The sequence below is a fragment of the Girardinichthys multiradiatus genome, chromosome 4 (genome assembly GCF_021462225.1).
Source record: "Girardinichthys multiradiatus isolate DD_20200921_A chromosome 4, DD_fGirMul_XY1, whole genome shotgun sequence".
Taxonomy (NCBI): Eukaryota; Metazoa; Chordata; class Actinopteri; order Cyprinodontiformes; family Goodeidae; genus Girardinichthys; species Girardinichthys multiradiatus.
Window position 1 is genome coordinate 45,112,060 of NC_061797.1, and position 17,752 is coordinate 45,129,811.

A 17,752-nucleotide genomic window follows, 5' to 3' on the forward strand; every position below is an offset into this window, starting at 1 on the left:
TCAGTAGGAAGAGTAGTTGTCTTGCAATCGGAAGGTTGTGGGTTCAATTCCAGCTTCCTCCTGCTGTATGTCAATGTGCCCCTGGGCAAGGCACTTAACCTCACGTTGCCTACTGATCTGCGTATTGGTGTAAAGTGGTCTGTATGACTGGAAAGGTGCTATATAAAATTCAGTCCAGTTACCATCTTCTCATGGGTCAAGCTATGAATCATGTGTGATTGATGGACTATTAATTGTTATGGTAAATATCCAGTATTTTCGTATTTAAATGACTTTACAATGTTTTGCAAAATTTATTTTATCCCTTTTATTTTTTTTTTTATATTTTGTCATGTTACTCCTACAAACTTAAGAGATTTATTAGGATTTTATGTTATAGGTCAACACAAATTAGTTCATAAGTATGAAGTGTAAGGAAAAGGATACATGTTTTTTTTTATTTTTTTTTATTTACAACTACAACTAAGGAAATTGTGTGATTTGTAGTGCATTAGTATATACACCCCCCTTTTGTCTGACACTTAAATAAAATCCGGTGAAGCCAAAAGTGAACATTTCAAATCAAATTCACCATGAAGTTGAAACACCACGAAAGAAGGGAGAGGTTTCTGGGAGTTCCAGATTCACTGTGGCACAGGACGACTCATATCTTCCTTCGTCACATTGGATGTCGCACATGGATGACGTAACGTATGCGTCAGCATGCACGGTTTGTAACTTCGTGTATTTATAATCGTAGAATAATTGACCAGCAAAAGTGTGGTAAGCGATTGTCATGTTTGTGTCTTTGAGAAACTACAGTGTTTGGACTGCATCATGGTTCGCCAACAGGACGTCAAGCTGCAAATCAGCCCCGGCTGTTAGCTGTCAGCTGTTAGCAGATATCTAGCATCAAACTTAACTGAAATAAGAAGCAAAACGTATTTTATACGGGGACCGACCGCTATATTACAGATCTGTTATACATAAAATAGTTAAAGCATAATTTAGCGAAACTGACAATACCTTGTTAAAGTAAATATTAATGGTGAAAAAGGAAGTTCTGCTTTAGACCCTCAGCCATGCCACATAATGCTAGCATAACGTTTATGTCAGAGCTTCAGCTGATAATTTAGCAAAAATGTAAACACTGGCGTTTAAATACCTTCTAATCTGTGCCACAAGTTAAGTGATCATATTTTAATTGATTTTGTAAGTGCCTAATCTGTAGAGTTTTACTTCAGCTAACAGGGATGTCACAGTGTATAGTTTATAGGTACAGTTACTATGTAGCCATGCCTAAATTCTTTCTTTTATTTATTCTAGTCAAGCTCAAATCAAATCAGTTTCATCATTAAACCAGTTAAATAAACCATCCAAATATATCTAGCCATATTTGCCTAATATAAGTCAAAATAAGTATAAGTAATATAAATAATATGAGTCAGTTCATGTTGGGATGCTTTGATTCCCTGGTAGTGGTATGTTTGTGCAGCATTTGTATTCAAAATACTGGCTTTTTGGAGTGCTATCCTAGGCCCCTGTCTAATGTCGTTGTTGTGATCAGCTCACATTTTCCTTACCCTCTCTTTGTTCCCCCACAACTTGGCCACTAACATCTATATTATGTTTTGACTTCAAGGGCAGTAATGTCAACAAAACTTTCCAGCTGTGTTACCATATGGTGTCTACTCTAGAATGGAGTTGCACAAAATTAATTAGCAGTCTTTATTGCAATACCAGTGTCTGCAATTTTACAGTAACAAAGAGCGCTTGGATGCAATATTGGGCAGACTGTAATATGTCATATTCCTAAGCAGATAGGATTAACCAGATGTAAACACTTTTTTGTATTTGCTGCAAGACACTTGTTAAATGGACTGAATGCAGTTACAAGTCATTTTATTAAGCCCCATGTTCTCTTCAAGTCAGTTTAAGTTGGCTGTCCTGAAACTAGGAACTAGTTAGTGAAATAAAGTGTCACCTAAGTGTTGCCTACTTTCGCCTACTATAAAAAATTCATATTTTAATGACACAGCATGGCTCATCAAAGAGTGTGTGTTCTGACATGTAGTGAATTTTCACTGTTAAGCTTAAAGAACCTTTTGCTGGAAACAGAATTGAGTCGTAAAACTAGATAAGGTAATGGATTCCAAGTAAAAACTGTTTTTTTATTAGTGCTGGAGGGCCCCACCTGCATCTGACAAAGACACAAGTTGCATCAAAACTTGAATTAGTTACAAATTTCTGATGCAGTAAAAATGTTGGATTGAATTTTTTGAATGTCATTAATACAAAATGAACTACTTACAAAAAAAGCATAAATGGCCAGTGTTTTATTCCTCTTGGTCTTAGAAATATCGTATTCCAGGAAGAGTTCAGATTTGTAGTGAAAAGTATGTAACTTTTTTTTATTTTTTTATTAGAGCCCTAAAAATAACATCTTTATAATTTCCCAGTTTTATCTTTAAATCATTTCCCATTCAATCCCTTCATCCTGCAAAGTGTGGACTCTTGTATAAGTGTTGAAATGAATTTAAAATAGCGGTGGGCATTTATTTTTTTCTTTTAGCAGTGGTGCATATTTGTCTGTCAGTTAAAGGGAAAATCACATCTTCTGCTTTCCAGTGAAAATAGGTGGAAGAAAAAGGAATTTACAAGGAATTCAGATCTACATCCCCAGTTCTTCCTTATTTTCACTGAAAATGTTTCCACTTGGCAATGACTTGACATCAAGAAGTCAGATTTAACAGAAGATTGTTTCCCTGTTACTCAAGAGCACTAATCTTGTGTCATTTGGCATCAGAATTACTCAAACGTTTTCTTTTAGGGTATTGAATAGGCATCTAATGCATTTAATGGTTTCTCATTTTCTCCCAGATGTCGGCTTTGTGTGGCACCAACAACAGCTGCTCAGATGTGTGTCAAGAGGTCACAGAAATACAAGCAAGTATACATTTACCCATAAGCACGTTAGGCTCTGAAGCTTATAAAAAGAGAAACTACAAAGTAGAGTAAACAACAAAAGTATTTATATTCTATCCTGTGTCACCTTCATTACAAATAATTAAAAGGTGAATGTTGTTTCAGGTGTTTCTTAGCTGAAGATATCTGCAATACAACATTTTCTTTAAAAAACAGACCAACAAAAAACATGAAATACTGTAATAGAAAAGGTAACATTATTAATGCAGTTAAGAACGTATGTTATTTTTAAATAACAAGGTCGAAATGTAAATTTAATTTTGCATCCAAGTAAAAGATTAAATAATAAGTTAGATCTCAATCATGAAAAATAATACCGGAAGATGGTGGAGTGCTATTACATTCCTAGCTGCAAACAAAACTGGGTTGTAAGAAACAAGCCTTATGTTCTAATAAGCCAGAAACTAGTCAACATGAAAGTGTTCCAAGATAGGGACAAGGATTATGTGGAAATCCGAGTTTCTGTGACACCCAAGTGAGTGTGAAGGATATACCGTCAACCTCGGTGGACATTATTCCAAAGCAAAAAAAACATGTCTGTTTGCATTCAGGAACACATTTTCTGGTCAGATGTGACCAATCTTTTTACGGGGGCTCAAATTGAGTTCATTTTACAGTGAAATCTAGCCAATGCTACCATAGTTAAACATTCACATGATTACATGTGAATATGCCAGAACACTGTCTGACAAGATGACTCTCAGTCTGCAGAAACTTGGCAGAGGAGCAGTGTGTCAGCATGATTACAGCTCAAAGCCAACTGCCAAAATTACATAAGAGCTTCTAAAGAACCTGAACTAAAAAAAGAGAAAGAGACATCACATATGAGCTGTCATCTCAACACAAACTGCAGTGCTGACATTGTGCATACCAGGAGTAATAGGAAAGAAAAAAAAATATGTCTTGCTAGTGACCAGTTTACTGACCTTGGCCGCCGTCTCTTGAGTCTATTTTTTTGGTATAATTAATCTGTTGGTAGGTAATTTATCATAAGGGCAAACACACAAATGTCAGAAGTATACTTACAAGTGTTAATACAGCAACTGCTAATTAAGAAATGAGACATCTGCAGTAATTTATGTTCTATAGTTCACATTTTATATTTTGAAAATATATTAAGAATATATTTGTAACTTTTAATTGTGATCATGTTGGTCAGTCTGTCTTCTCTTTTTTTTTTGTCTCACAAATACCCAGATGGACCTCATAAAATCCTGGTGATTTTGTTTTTTTATTGTCTTTAACTCGTTTGTTACTGAAAACAATGAACTTCGGAGAAAAAGTTGTTTTACCAGTTTTAGTTACCCAGTTTAGCAGTTGTGTTCTTGCCAGTGGTAGTAATTATACATGTGTCTACTGGGAGCATTTAAATGAAGGAGCAGAATGAATGAATATAAACAAACTGCTGAAATGAACCCTGTTGTCAAGAAGGAACCACATTTTTCTTGTAAGACTAGAAATGGACAAATGCTTCATACGTAGCACCATCCTGGTCCTTCTAGCTTCCAAACAGTGTGTCTATTTATTAAAATGTGAAGAGCCATCATTAAATCCTGTAAATTAGAAATACACTCACCGCCACTTTATTACCTTGCTACACACATTTGTTGGACATTTTGCTATATCTATATAACATCATATAGTTCCTGCACATCCATACTCTGTTGTACTGAGATCTGGTGACTGTGAAAACCCCTGGTGTAAAGTAAGTCATCCTCGCGTTTGAGATTATTTGAGCTTTGTTACATGGTGCATTAGAGCATGGTGTCAAACTCCAGTCCTCAAGGGCCAGTGTCCTGCAACCTTTAGATGTGTCTCTGCTTCAACACAGCTTTATCAAATAATTTTCCCATAGGCAATCTGGTATTGTCAAATTTTGGTCTGCTGACTTACTGACACGTTAAACCAGTCTGCTAATCCTCTTCTGTTATCAACGAGGCATTTTTGTTAACACAACATCTGCCCACTAGATATTTTCTCTTTTTCTTGCCATTCTCTGCAAACCCCAGAGGCAGATGCCCTTGAAAGTCCCAACAGACCAGCAGTCTCTGAAACGCTCAGACTATCGGGTCAGGCACCAACTATTCAAAGTCCTTTAAATCCCCTCTCTTTCCCATTTTGATACTTGCTTTGAACTTTAGCAAGTTGTCTTTGTCATGTCTAGATACATAAATGCACTGAGTTTTCACCATGTAATTTTTTTTTGATTGAATTATATTTCACATGTATTGCAGTTATCTATCTATCTATCTATCTATCTATCTATCTATCTATCTATCTATCTATCTATCTATCTATCTATCTATCTATCTATCTATCTATCTCTATCTCTATCTCTATCTCTATCTCTATCTCTATCTCTATCTCTATCTCTATCTCTATCTCTATCTCTCTCTCTATCTCTCTATCTATCTATTTTAAAAATGTTTTTCTATGTTATTGCCATGAGAGAGCCACTTGTGCTGATATGGCACAACTGCAACATTAGTAACATTGTTAAACCATAAGTCCCTTCTTCCCTAAGGATCGGTTATGTGTCTGTGTTCCAGGAGAAGGAGCATCCTCGTGTACTCATTCCTGAGTTATGCCGGCTCTTCTACCAGCTAGGATGGGTGACGGGAACCGGTGGTGGCATCAGCTTGAGACGAGGGTTCGTATGGGGATATATCTGCTGCTGAATAATGTGGGTTTATTCCAGTGCTTTGTCATCCAGTCTAATTTAGTTAAAGAAAGATTCATTTCAGCTGGCTTATCATATTGATGTCGTTTAACTTGTTTCATATCTCCCAACAGTGACAATTAGTAAGGTCTATTTATGAAATTGTTTTAGAGTATTCGTACGCAGAAGGTTCAGTAGGTGGTCAGCTGTGCTGAGGGTGTTTTTAAACCAAAGGTGAACGTGTAAGGCAACAATTTCGTAACAACAAACTGGAATTCAGATTGAAGGCTTTTGGCAGGTTATTACTTACATGAATGAAATCTGTGGTTTTAGATGGCTGCTACAAAGAAAGTACCACCCATTAGCAAATCTCTGTTTGAAATGTAGAAATGCAGAGATTTATTGAAGACAACAAGGGATCATGATGAAACCTCCAATAAGATAAATACGATTCACTGACTGCCGCTCCATGTGCATCAGTATTTCAGTCAGACAGAAAAACACTGAATTGCTAAAATGATTCAAGGAAGAATTTGTCTTTCATCTCGCTTAATGAATATGCCCAAGATTCCCATATAAAATTCCTAGTCCCTTTGCAGGATATATCCTGTGCAGAGGCTGCATTTCTTTCATCCTCTAAAAAAATTTATACATTTGAAATAACCCTGCTTTAAAGAATGAGTCTAGCTCCAACATTTATTATCTCCTCACTGTGTTTTTACATGATAAACAAATGCATTTATTGAGGTATATGGGGTAAGAACGCTGTAAAAAACATTGTGTATGTAAAGACGGAAATGTGTGCATATTAGTCAATATTTGTGCATAAGTAAAATCCAAAAGAGGTATTTTATATTTTCTCTATAAGAATACAAAATAAAATATTACAGCTTCAAGAAATTACAAACACAAAGCTCATGTTTACAGTTGTGGTTTATTCTTTATGAATACAATATGCTATAACAGTTTGTGAATACGATTTCTTTTCTATGAGAATACGACTTTACATCAGCAACTTGCCGTCACGTGATCTCAGGCTGGTTAATGGTTAAAGGGGAATCAAGAGTATTATAAATAAAGCAGTGTTCTTATTTTTATGAAATACAAATGTCAGTCAGTCATTTTCTACCGCTTATTCCATAGTGGGTCGCAGGGGAGCTGGTGCCTATCTCCAGCAGTCTATGGGCGAGAGGCAGAGTACACCCTGGACAGGTTGCCAGTCCATCGCAGGGCAACACACAAACAACCATGCACACACTCATTCATACACCTAAGGGCAATTTAGAGTTACCAATTAACCTAACAGGCATGTCTTTGGACTGTGGGAGGAAGCCGGAGTACCCGGTGAGAACCCACGCATGCACGGGGAGAACATGCAAACTCCATGCAGAAAGCCCCCTGGTTGGGAATTGAACCCAGAACCTTCTTGCTGCAAGGCAACAGTGCTACCAACTGCGCCACTGTGAAATACAAATGTAAAACATAAAATATAGTGGGTAGAGTTATACAATGATGTACAGTAGGTGGCAGTATGCACCTCTGAATTTGTTGCGTACCGCCAGCAGAAGAAGAAGAAGCAGCAGCACTAGCGCCAAGATGATGGACCAAGACCATAAATTAACGACATTAAGACATATTTATAGTTTTTAACATTACCTGGCTTTGTACCATAGTTTCTTGGTCCGTCCCCCCGTATGTCCCCTCTGTTCCTAATATTCCTTTTAGACTGAATTATCTCCCATTCTGGCACTACGTTTACTGGCGGTGAGGAGTGTGACAGCGCCTGCGCAACGCGAATCGACTAACTCAGTTTTCCACTAACCAGCCTGAGATCACGTGACGGCAAGTTGCTGATGTAAAGTCGTATTCTTATAGAAAAGAAATCGTATTTACAAACTGTTATAGCCTATTGTATTCATAAAGAATAAACCACAACTGTAAACTTGAACTTTGTGTTTGTAATTTCTTGAAGCTGTAACATTTTATTTTGTATTCTTACAGACAAAATATAGAATACCTCTTTTGGATTTTACTTATGCACAACTATTGACTAATATGCATGTCTTTCCGTCTTTACATACACAATGTTTTTGACAGCGTTCTTACCCCTTAGAGGTAACATAAACAAGATTTTCACCAGTAGAGGTTAAATTGATCAAGCAGCCTGAGTGCATATTATGCTAGTGTTATAGAGTGATATACAGAAAATGCTTTTGCTTTTTCATTGTGAGTGCAGGCCTGAATTTCATGTTGTAAATCTCTTTTTTTCCCTCCTGCTGCAGTTTTGGTTTGACTCAAAAAATCCTCAGACTGAGGCAGCCTCATCAAACCATTCTATCAAAATCAGTAGGATACTTCTTTAGCTGCACATGTTTGTTGCCTGATAGAGTTGAGTACAACGGCTCTATCCTTTGCATTCTGTTTGGAAAATGTAACACTGTAAAACAATATTATGCCAAAGATTTGGAAAGGATCATCTAGCGCCTTCGATCTGCATTTATTTACATTTCATTTCAGGCTCTTTTCCATTAGACGTAGCCACCGAGGCTGCAGCAAATGCAATGCGCTGGTAGGCAAATATGATTTGTTGACATGCATAATATTCATATTTACCTTATATGTTAGTTGTTCACAGAAATCCAGATTCATTGTAACAACAGAGAAGTGAGAGTTAAAATAATTTAGGGAGTGGGTTTGTAATGGCAGAAGATGATTTTCTGATGGGAGTTTTTACAAGTCAAAGAAAAAATAAGCTGAATTCGAAGCAGTCCTGTTTTTTGTGGAAAATTGTTGTGCTCAAGGTAATGCAGCAGCTTTTTTGTTCCTCTCCTGAGCATTAATGTATAATGACTTCTCTTTAACTCACAGTGACCAGATCTACATTGCACCATCTGGCGTTCAGAAGGAGAGAATACAGGTGTGCTGGTTTAACCCAACTATAAAACCAGTAATTGGTAAAGATGACTCACAGTTCTCAGTCACTCTGTGACAGTTACTATCATGCCTTTCCCACGATTGTTTTCAGCCAGAGGATATGTTCGTGTGTGACGTAGAGGAGAGGGACATCAGTTGTCCACCTGCGTGGAAGAAGTTAACAAAAAGCCAGTGTACACCACTTTTTATGAATGCCTACACCATGAGAGGTTAGTCACTCTAACACATGGGTACCACTTATACTAACCTGTTTCCATTCATCCATAGCTTTAATATGAATGTTAAAGGTCATCCATTTTGTAAGTGCCAACTTCAATTTTAAAGTTTCATAAACTTTAAACCTCAGGAAAGGAGGAGAATTTAAATTATAGGGTGCGAGGAATGGACCCGTGTGTGTCTGAACTGCAATTTTGAAGCCTTGAGTTTGACATTTGTCAGCTGCCATCTTATTCTCCTTTTTTCTTATCATACCGACTCATGTCTAGCACGCACTGAAAAACAATTCACAGCAGATGAGGGGCATGGAGCTAGTTACAAAGCCTGCTGTATATATTAGCATTGTGTCCGTTAATATATTCAAGACTAACATTCAGTGATCAGCTAAATGAAATTTGCTGAGGAGTTTGAGCCAGACAGATTTCGGATGCTTTTTTGACTGGTTCATCTTAAATTGAACTTGTAGCAGCAATATTCATGCTTGAAGACATTTTGCTTCAGTTTCCCCACCATCTGCCCATCTCATTTCTTCTTTCACCTTCCCTCTCCCAACAGTATCTTTGCCTGGCTGCAGAAATTGAAGGAAAAATAAGAATTTAGAAGTTGTTTTCTTGCCCACAGCTAACCTGCATGCTCATGATAGCTAACCTACACCTCCAGGAAATGCTTACAAAAACAAACTACAGATTCATCTCATTTTACATGTGGAAGTTGTGATTTTGAGAAACGAGTGAGTGTTGACTAACAAAAATAAGGTCAACAATGGTCAGTATTTAATAAAATCCCTCACCCCTAATTGATGGTCAGTTGCTCATTCCTCCTGCATTCGATACTTGTTTGTATCCTTTCAAAGATAATTAAACTTCTAAAATTAGAATCCATTGCTACACAATTAAACATTTTCTTATGTATTTCTAGGTGTGTTATATTTCATATCATAAATATCATTTAATAGAGAACCTACCAGAACCTACACTTCTTAAAAACCTGAAATTGTTTTTCCCTTTGCTAAAACTCAGGGGCACAGGCAGTTATACACACCCACTCCAAGGCTGCTGTCATGGCAACGCTGCTGTATCCTGGCAAAGAGTTCAGGATAACACACCAGGAGATGATAAAGGGGATTCGTAAGGGCACCTCAGGCACAAACTATCGGTATGTAATCAAGCGATAAGCATTAGTAAAGTCAGAAGAAAGGTTTAATCTTCTGGTAAAAGTAAAACATTCAACTCATTGGCAAACATTTGTTATTTAAATAAAAACTTGCCTGCCAAGCTGAATTTATCTCTGTCTATCTCTGTGAAAGAAGTTCATCCACTGTAAAATGTAACAGTGAAAACATTCATTCTCCTCTGGTTTTGCTGCTTTTTCGTACTTTAAAATCAACAGACTTTGCTTTTCTCCTTCACCACAGCTAGGAAAGGCATAAATTACGTACATCTGATTCCCTGCGTGCACAGAACTATTTCATCATAATGAGTGTTTGCCTGCATTTTCTCTGACTCTGTGCTTAAATGTGCCCAGTCTTGCCATATTTTTCACAATAACTCTGACGTGCACTCGACTGCTTTAATGTTGATTGGATCTGATATCTTTTAAGACTTGTCTGCACTTCTTTTGAAATGTTCATGTTGTGGTTTTACAGTGTCTGAAAAACCTAAATGAAATGCAAATTAGAAAGATTTAACTAAAGCAAACTACTCGGCTATTCAACTAAAATAAGATTTTTCTAATGTTCTTTTTCCTTTAAAGGAAACAGACAACCAGTGAGGAGCTTGCTGGATTAGTCTTTGTTTTTGGTGATTATGTGTTTAGTCTTAAACATAATGGGAACGATTAAAGTTTTATTTGTTTAGCTTAAACTAAAAATACATCAGACAACACAGGAAAAGCAGAAAATAATTTTTCTACTCACTATTTAAGTGGCAGGCTACAATTATATCTGTTGTACGTATCAAAGAAAAGTTAACAGTTGTCGTGTATGACTGGTTGGTCACCTTCAAAACTGCCAATGTGAGGATGCTCCAGATTTAAAAACTTACAAAAAACACTCTGCTGACACAGACTTAGTTAAACAGAGAAGGTTTTTATTTCAAACCAAGCCCGTGTCACAAGGCACATATCAGTCCACTGGTCCGGAGGAATCTTAGCCTAATTGTAAGCTCCCTAGAATACTCAGCCCCTTTTTTATCACTCAAGAAACAGCTCTGACAAAGGAATATGTCTGGGTCATCCTGGGAATCAGGATGCTAGCCACCATTAAACCATGGGGGAGTGGTGGCCTGGTGGTTAGAACAGGAGGTTTGTGTTCCAGAGGGGACACAAGGGGTCAGGTTCGTATTCCACAGATTACCACTCTGGCTCCCTGAGCAAGACCCTTAGCCCCAGAATGTTCCCTGGGTGCCGCACAATGGCGGCAGTGGGCTGCTCTCTTACAGGGTCACCCATCCCTTACAGGGAGCAGTGACCAATAAAGATGATTATTATCTTGACCAGGGGCCTCATGATTTACTCTGTCAAGGCAACAGGTTCTGTCCGATATCTGTTTTTTGTTTGGACACATCCTCTGTTTCTCCTAGTTCAGGCTGAACTGGTGATGAACCATACAAGGGATGAACACATCTTAATCCATCATCTATGTAAGCTGCAGACACTTCACTGTCAATTTAAAAATTATTCATGTCCCTTCTAACTTATAATTTTGGTTTATATAATCTTTAGGTAGTAGCAAAATGATCGTGTTTTTTTTTTTTTTTCAACTTCTCTGAAAATTGTGTCAGACAATATGTATTGTTTTAACAGGTTTTCTTCTAAGTTTGTCATGAAATTAGCCCCTTCCAAATGTCCAACAACACAGACCCCCCTCCTGTCCCTGCTGGAGAAAAGCACTCCCACAGCATAATCCTGCCACCACTCTGTTTCACAGTGCAAGTGGTGTAATCTGGGTACATTGCTATTCAGAATTCTGAATATCAATATGCTCCTCATCGTACAGAGTTTTATTTGTAAAAACGTTTGAAAACCATGTGTAATTTCTATAATGCTTTACAATTATGCTCAACTTAATGCACTATCACATAAAATCCTAATAAAATACACTACCAGTCAAACATTTTAGATACACTTTCTCACTTAATGGGTCTCTTCATTTTCATGCCTTTGGTGAGAATCATTTGTAGATTCTCACCAAAGTCATGGACATTGTGATTGAACACACATGGAATTATATAGTAAACAAAAAATGGGAAATAACTTTGAACATTTTTAGATTTTAGATTTTTACAGAATAGCCACCCTTTGATGACTGCTTTGATCTCTTAGCATTTTCTCCATGTGCTTCATGAGGTGATCACCTGAAATGGTTTTCCAAAGAGTCTTGATTCTTCCGAGACGTTCCTTGAGAAATGGCCAGAGGTTAATATTTCAGTCATTATAGCATACTTTAAGGAATCTAAATTAAAAAACATATTTAAAGTTCTTTAACAATTGTTAACAGTTTTGAGGCCTTGAGAGAGAATCTACATACAATGTAAAGAGTCATAAACACAAAGAAAACCATTAAATGAGAAAGTGCTTCTAAAACATGTAATGGCGTCTAATGTAAAAAAGGTTCAAGGGGGAATAAAACTCTTCAAGGGAATGTAACTTGTTAAAATTGTACTGCTTCAGAAGGTTTCAGTCATTCATGCTCTTTGTCTTTGTAGGTATGATGACATGTTGGTAGTTCCTATTATTGAAAACACACCAGAAGAGAAGGACTTGAAAGACAGGATGGCCCAAGCAATGGAAAAATACCCGGATTCATGTGCAGTTCTTGTCCGCCGACATGGCGTCTATGTTTGGGGCAAGTCCTGGGAAAACGCAAAGACAATGTGAGCTTTTATTTTTCCAACACAATCATTCCTTTTAAATCTAGTCTAGCATAGATAATACATTTGTATAACTATTTTCAGGGTGCACATAACAGAGAAAACATCTTTAAATTCAAGTTTTTATGTTCTCATTATTTCCAAAAATGTGCTGCGTTTTGCAGGTGTGAATGCTATGATTACCTGTTCGATATTGCAGTCCAGATGAAGCAGTGCGGTTTGGACCCCTCGGACCTTCCAATGGAAAAAAACGGAATAATGTGACATTTTCTGGTGCTTATTTTTGGGACATTTGTTACAGAAAGGTTAGCTGGGTTCAATCAGGGGAGCAGATTGTAATCATTTGCCTTTCATGGCAGCCTGCTTCAGAATGGATGAAATGTGATGGTAAGGGCAAATTCAGGGTTGAAGATCGAATGCCTGTAATCTGGAGGTACCTGCAGATACACTGTAAAGCACCGTGGGACAACTCACAAGAGATTAGCTGTCAAGCCAATGTCCTCAAGTTCAAATGCCTTTCTGTTCAAGCCTGGCTGCACTGAAATCAAGGTATTGCTGTATGTCAGGGAAAACTAGAACACAGATCTCACTTAATCTGTAATACTTTTAACTTCCTTTGCCTCAGTGAATAAAACATGGTGAGATGCCAGTTGTGATTTGATGATTTTGTTTGTTGATTTATATCCTTCCCTTTCATTTTGTAAGTCATGTTTCCAATTAAATGACTCATTTACAAATGAGACAACATATTGGACTTGTAAAATAAAGAAATACAACTAACACTCAAGTGCCTGTGGTCATTTTGTCAAACGTCTTTTAGAGAAAATAACTCTATGGCATGAAAGACCTCTTGCTGTGTTCATGGACATCCTTTCAGTTCCACACCACCATTCTATCAGCAGGCAAGCATGTTTGGTGCAGAACTTTCACAGTGCTTGTAGATCCTTGCACAGCATGCGTTCAGTTGTGTGCATACTCATTTCTCTTGAAAGGCAGAGCTGTCATTTTTTTAACAAGCTCCCTTTGCTGCCACTATCCCAGTGCTTCCACAACTTTACTCACTCAAAACAGAGCGCTGTCAAGTGTGCCACAGGCTTGTTAGAGTGGTGGGGAGAAAAAAAAAGTTACAAAATAACAAAAATCTTTTTTTTTTTGCGCTGCCAAGATTTCTCACCTAATGAGGAATCCAGATAAATCTCACAAAGAAAACCAAACACTAGTTCAAAAGATGAAATGGACAACGTGAACATCACCAGTATCTCAAAAAAAAAATGTATCTCAAAAAAAGATACATTCAAGGCATAAAAAATGAAAACATGCAAATACTAGGCACTATTAAATTCAGATTGGAAAAAAAAAAAAAAACATTATACCCTAGTCATGGCAAATGTCTCATTTTTCGTCAGTCATTTTCTACCGCTTATTCCATAGTGGGTCGCAGGGGAGCTGGTGCCTATCTCCAGCAGCCTATGGGCAAGAGGCAGGGTACAGGTCGCCAGTCCATCACAGGGCAACACATAAACAACCACGCACACACTCATTCATACACCTAAGGGCAATTTAGAGTGACCAATTAACCTAACAGGCATGTCTTTGGACTATGGGAGGAAGCCGGAGTACCCGGTGAGAACCCACGCATGCACGGGGAGAACCTGCAAACTCCATGCAGAAAGACCCCAGACCGGAAATCGAACCCAGGATCTTCTTACTGCAAGGCAACAGTGCTACCAACTGTGCCACCGTGCAGCCCTCTCATTTTTTGTATTTTGTAATTTTTGTTTTTATCATGCATTTATATTCTTATTTATTACCTGTCCCAAAATTTCCCTTAAAGATATTTGGAGTACAGTATGAGAGCTATGGAGGGACACCGTGGCACATCCATCACACATGGAACGAGGCCAGCTTGGCGCGCAGTATTTTTGTCAAAGATACCTCATGATTTAGATGAAGTGCTGGACAGGTACTGTCATACAGTAGAAAAATTACCCTCTATGTCTTTTTCTAAACTTGACCTGGTTTAAACATGACATGAAGTCAAGGAAAGATGGGGGTGGGGTTTCTTGAGAGTTCAAAACAGACTGAGGTACAAAGTGAATCTGACTGCTCTGGTTCTGAAGATAAACTTGACTAATACAATCTTTATATTCAGTTTCAGGCTTAAAGCATGACAGTATTATAAAAGTATGTCATTAAAACAGTGGAACATAAAGATACGCCACAAAATCTCTTTAAAAAAGTTGCTCAGATTGGCATGTTATTAGTGCAATTACATTAATTACTTGATGTTGAATGTGGCGGACGTATTCAAGTCCTGAATATCAACCTCTCCCCCATCGCTCTCTCTGTGTCTCGTGTTTTGTTAACCTATGAAATCCCTTGAGGTATGATCAAATGTGTGCATAGGGGTAAATATTTCAATGTCTGATGCCACAGTGGGCCATCTATGATTTAGCCGTCCCTTTAGTAACACTTAGTTTAGCAAAAATGTATTAATGGTCCAATATGTTATCAAATTGCAACATGTATAATGTTCTTTTAAAAACAAGGTAAAGGACAAAGTATTTACACATGCTGTTATTTCTATTCAATTCAGTTTTATTTATATAGCGCCAATTCACAACACATTGTCTCAAGGCACTTCACAAAGGGTTTGGAATCGTGCGGGATTGTTGGGGAGGTTAGATTAAACTACTGAGTGTTAAGGTTTGGCCATTTTAGAATGGGCTATGTGTAAGGGTACTAAATAAAATAACAAACTGATAAAGTTTGTCCATCTAGAACCAACTGGTGGCCATTGTTATACTAATAACCACAAGGATTGGGGGTACCTCTCTCTGTCAGACTGATTATAACCATTGGAAAAGAAAAGGGGTCGCACAGGTAGCAGAAACAGAGGTGCGTTTGCATCTCTATCATAACTGAGCCGGTTTAGGCTAAACCTGACTCCATCCAACAGGGAGGGAGGCAGAGGTAAAAATAATTGGTGAGTGTTCTTTCTTGTTGCATTGTTTGAAAGGTGGGTAACTTTAAAATGGGCTAGGTCAATTCAATTGAATCATACAGATTTCAAGTCAGGTACATACATTCCAGTTAATCCTAATCATTGAACAGTGCAGTCAGATTCAGTTATTTATTCAAATTGGATAAAAAGTTTTTCTGTCTAAGGAAACCCAGCAGATTGTATCGAGTCAGAGACTTGTAGCATTCCCTCCTCCTGGATGAGCATGTAGAGACAGTGAAGAGGAAAAACTCCCTTTTAACAGGAAGAAACCTCCAGCAGAACCAGAACCAGGCTCAGTGTGAGCGGTTATCTGCCACGGCCGACTGGGGGTTTGAGAGAACAGAGCAGAGACACAAAAAGAACACAGAAGCACTAATTTCCCCTCGGGGATCAATAAAGTATCTTTGAATTGAATTGAATTGATCCAGGAGTACTTTCTATGGGAAGGAAAAGTAAATGTTAATGGATGTAGCTCGTTTAGTGGTTTCATCTAAGAAAAAAAAACAGATAAACTCTGAGCCAGTTTTCAAGTTTAGAGTATGAAAGAGAGCACATAGAGTTTGTCACTGTAAAAGCTCAGTCAGTAGCCATGTCTAGGAGAGAGAAAGGGTTAAACAGTGAAAGACAGGGCCAAGTATATAATTATAGAAGGTGAGCATTAAGTTGTTGGCAGCAGAAGCACGGACGATGCCCCCCTCCAGGAAGGTGTCACAGAGTCAGGCCAGGTGTAGCTTCTAGGAAGAGAAAAGAGAGAGAACATTAAAGCTGAAATACAGGCAAATAATGCAAAATTGGACAGTAGTATGAGAAGTATGAGATTTCTGTTACTTCAAATTATTTATAGAAACTGTTCAACAGAAAAGTGTTACAAAAAACAATTCTAGGCTAGTTAGGATCTCAGATTTACTTAGCAAGTGGGGAAAAAAAAATACATTCAAGCCATCTGAAAACTACACCAAAAACATTCAAAGAATATGTTTTTGTTGTTTATCTTTACTTTTTGGTTTATTGTAAAGTCCAACATCTGCAGGGAGATTTGGCTTCTTTAATCCCCAGAGAGTGCAAACACCAGCTTTATTAAGGGTTTGACAAGCTCTTTACATTTTCCTATTCATGTTTGTTTGCATGTTGGTTTGAACTCCCTCATAAACCTTTGATGTTTATGTTTATTGAGAAAAGCTTAAAGGTTGCTCTGAATAGACACAAAATCAAATTAATATTTTGGATCTTCTTCCCTTTTATTACTGTATCCATTAAACGTCCTTCTTGGAACACATTATCAGCAGCTGTACGGAGCATCTCATTAAAAACATTGCAGAAAATTTTCACTAGTGTTTTCAATCAGCTGAGGGTTGTATAATGGCTCAAGTGCTGTAGTGGCGCCTCTCAAACCATAAATTATGTTCAAGTTGTATTAACGTGTCTCAGGAGAAGAGGAACATTCATTGCTGTGCCATATTTTTGCAATATTGATTAAAGTGTAAATGTGCTTATGATTTTTAGCTCCAGTAAAAGCGTTGTGACAGGCCAAATGGTGATATGAATTAATATTATTGACGTTCAGACCAAAGTACTGTAGGTCTGTGTGTATCAGATACTCAGCACATACAGGGGTTGGACAATGAAACTGAAACACCTCTCATTTTAGTGTGGGAGGTTTCAAGGCTAAATTGGACCAACCTGGTAGCCAGTCTTCATTGATTGCACATTGTACCAGTAAGAGCAGAGTGTGAAGGTTCAATTAGCAGGGTAAGAGCACAGTTTTGCTCAAAATATTGAAATGAACACAACATTATGGGTGACATACCAGAGTTGAAAAGAGGACAAATTGTTGGTGCACGTCTTGCTGGCGCATCTATGACCAAGACAGCAAGTCTTTGTGATGTATCAAGAGCCACGGTATCCAGGGTGATGTCAGCATACCACCAAGAAGGACAAACCACATCCAACAGGATTAACTGTGGACGCAAGAGGAAGCTGTCTGAAAGGGATGTTCGGGTGCTAACCTGGATTGTATCCAAAAAACATAAAACCACGGCTGCCGAAATCACGGCAGAATTAAATGTGCACCTCAACTCTCCTGTTTCCACCAGAACTGTCCGTCGG

General features: G+C 37.8%; 1 protein-coding gene across 2 annotated transcripts; it reads left to right on the plus strand.

Moving 5' to 3' along the window:
- Positions 1-624: 624 nt before the first annotated feature.
- Positions 625-13,424, plus strand: LOC124867550 (APAF1 interacting protein). Of its 2 annotated transcripts, none has more exons than XM_047364041.1 (8): positions 625-709; positions 2,860-2,925; positions 5,514-5,614; positions 8,492-8,540; positions 8,649-8,766; positions 9,793-9,928; positions 12,478-12,645; positions 12,807-13,424. In XM_047364041.1, the coding sequence occupies exons 1-8, from the start codon at positions 668-670 to the stop codon at positions 12,904-12,906; spliced, it is 780 nt and encodes a 259-aa protein (XP_047219997.1). In that variant the 5' UTR covers positions 625-667; the 3' UTR covers positions 12,907-13,424. The 2 variants fall into 2 exon arrangements, with proteins under 2 accessions (XP_047219997.1, XP_047219998.1); XM_047364042.1 differs by having other exon boundaries at positions 687-762.
- The last annotated feature ends 4,328 nt before the right edge of the window (positions 13,425-17,752 follow it).

Coding starts and splice junctions, on each gene's coding strand:
- LOC124867550 (XM_047364041.1), top strand. CDS start 668: ATGTCGCACATGGATGACGTAACGTATGCGTCAGCATGCACG. Junction 710..2,859: donor CGTATGCGTCAGCATGCACG/GTTTGTAACTTC, acceptor ATTTTCTCCCAG/ATGTCGGCTTTGTGTGGCAC. Junction 5,615..8,491: donor GGCATCAGCTTGAGACGAGG/GTTCGTATGGGG, acceptor TTTAACTCACAG/TGACCAGATCTACATTGCAC.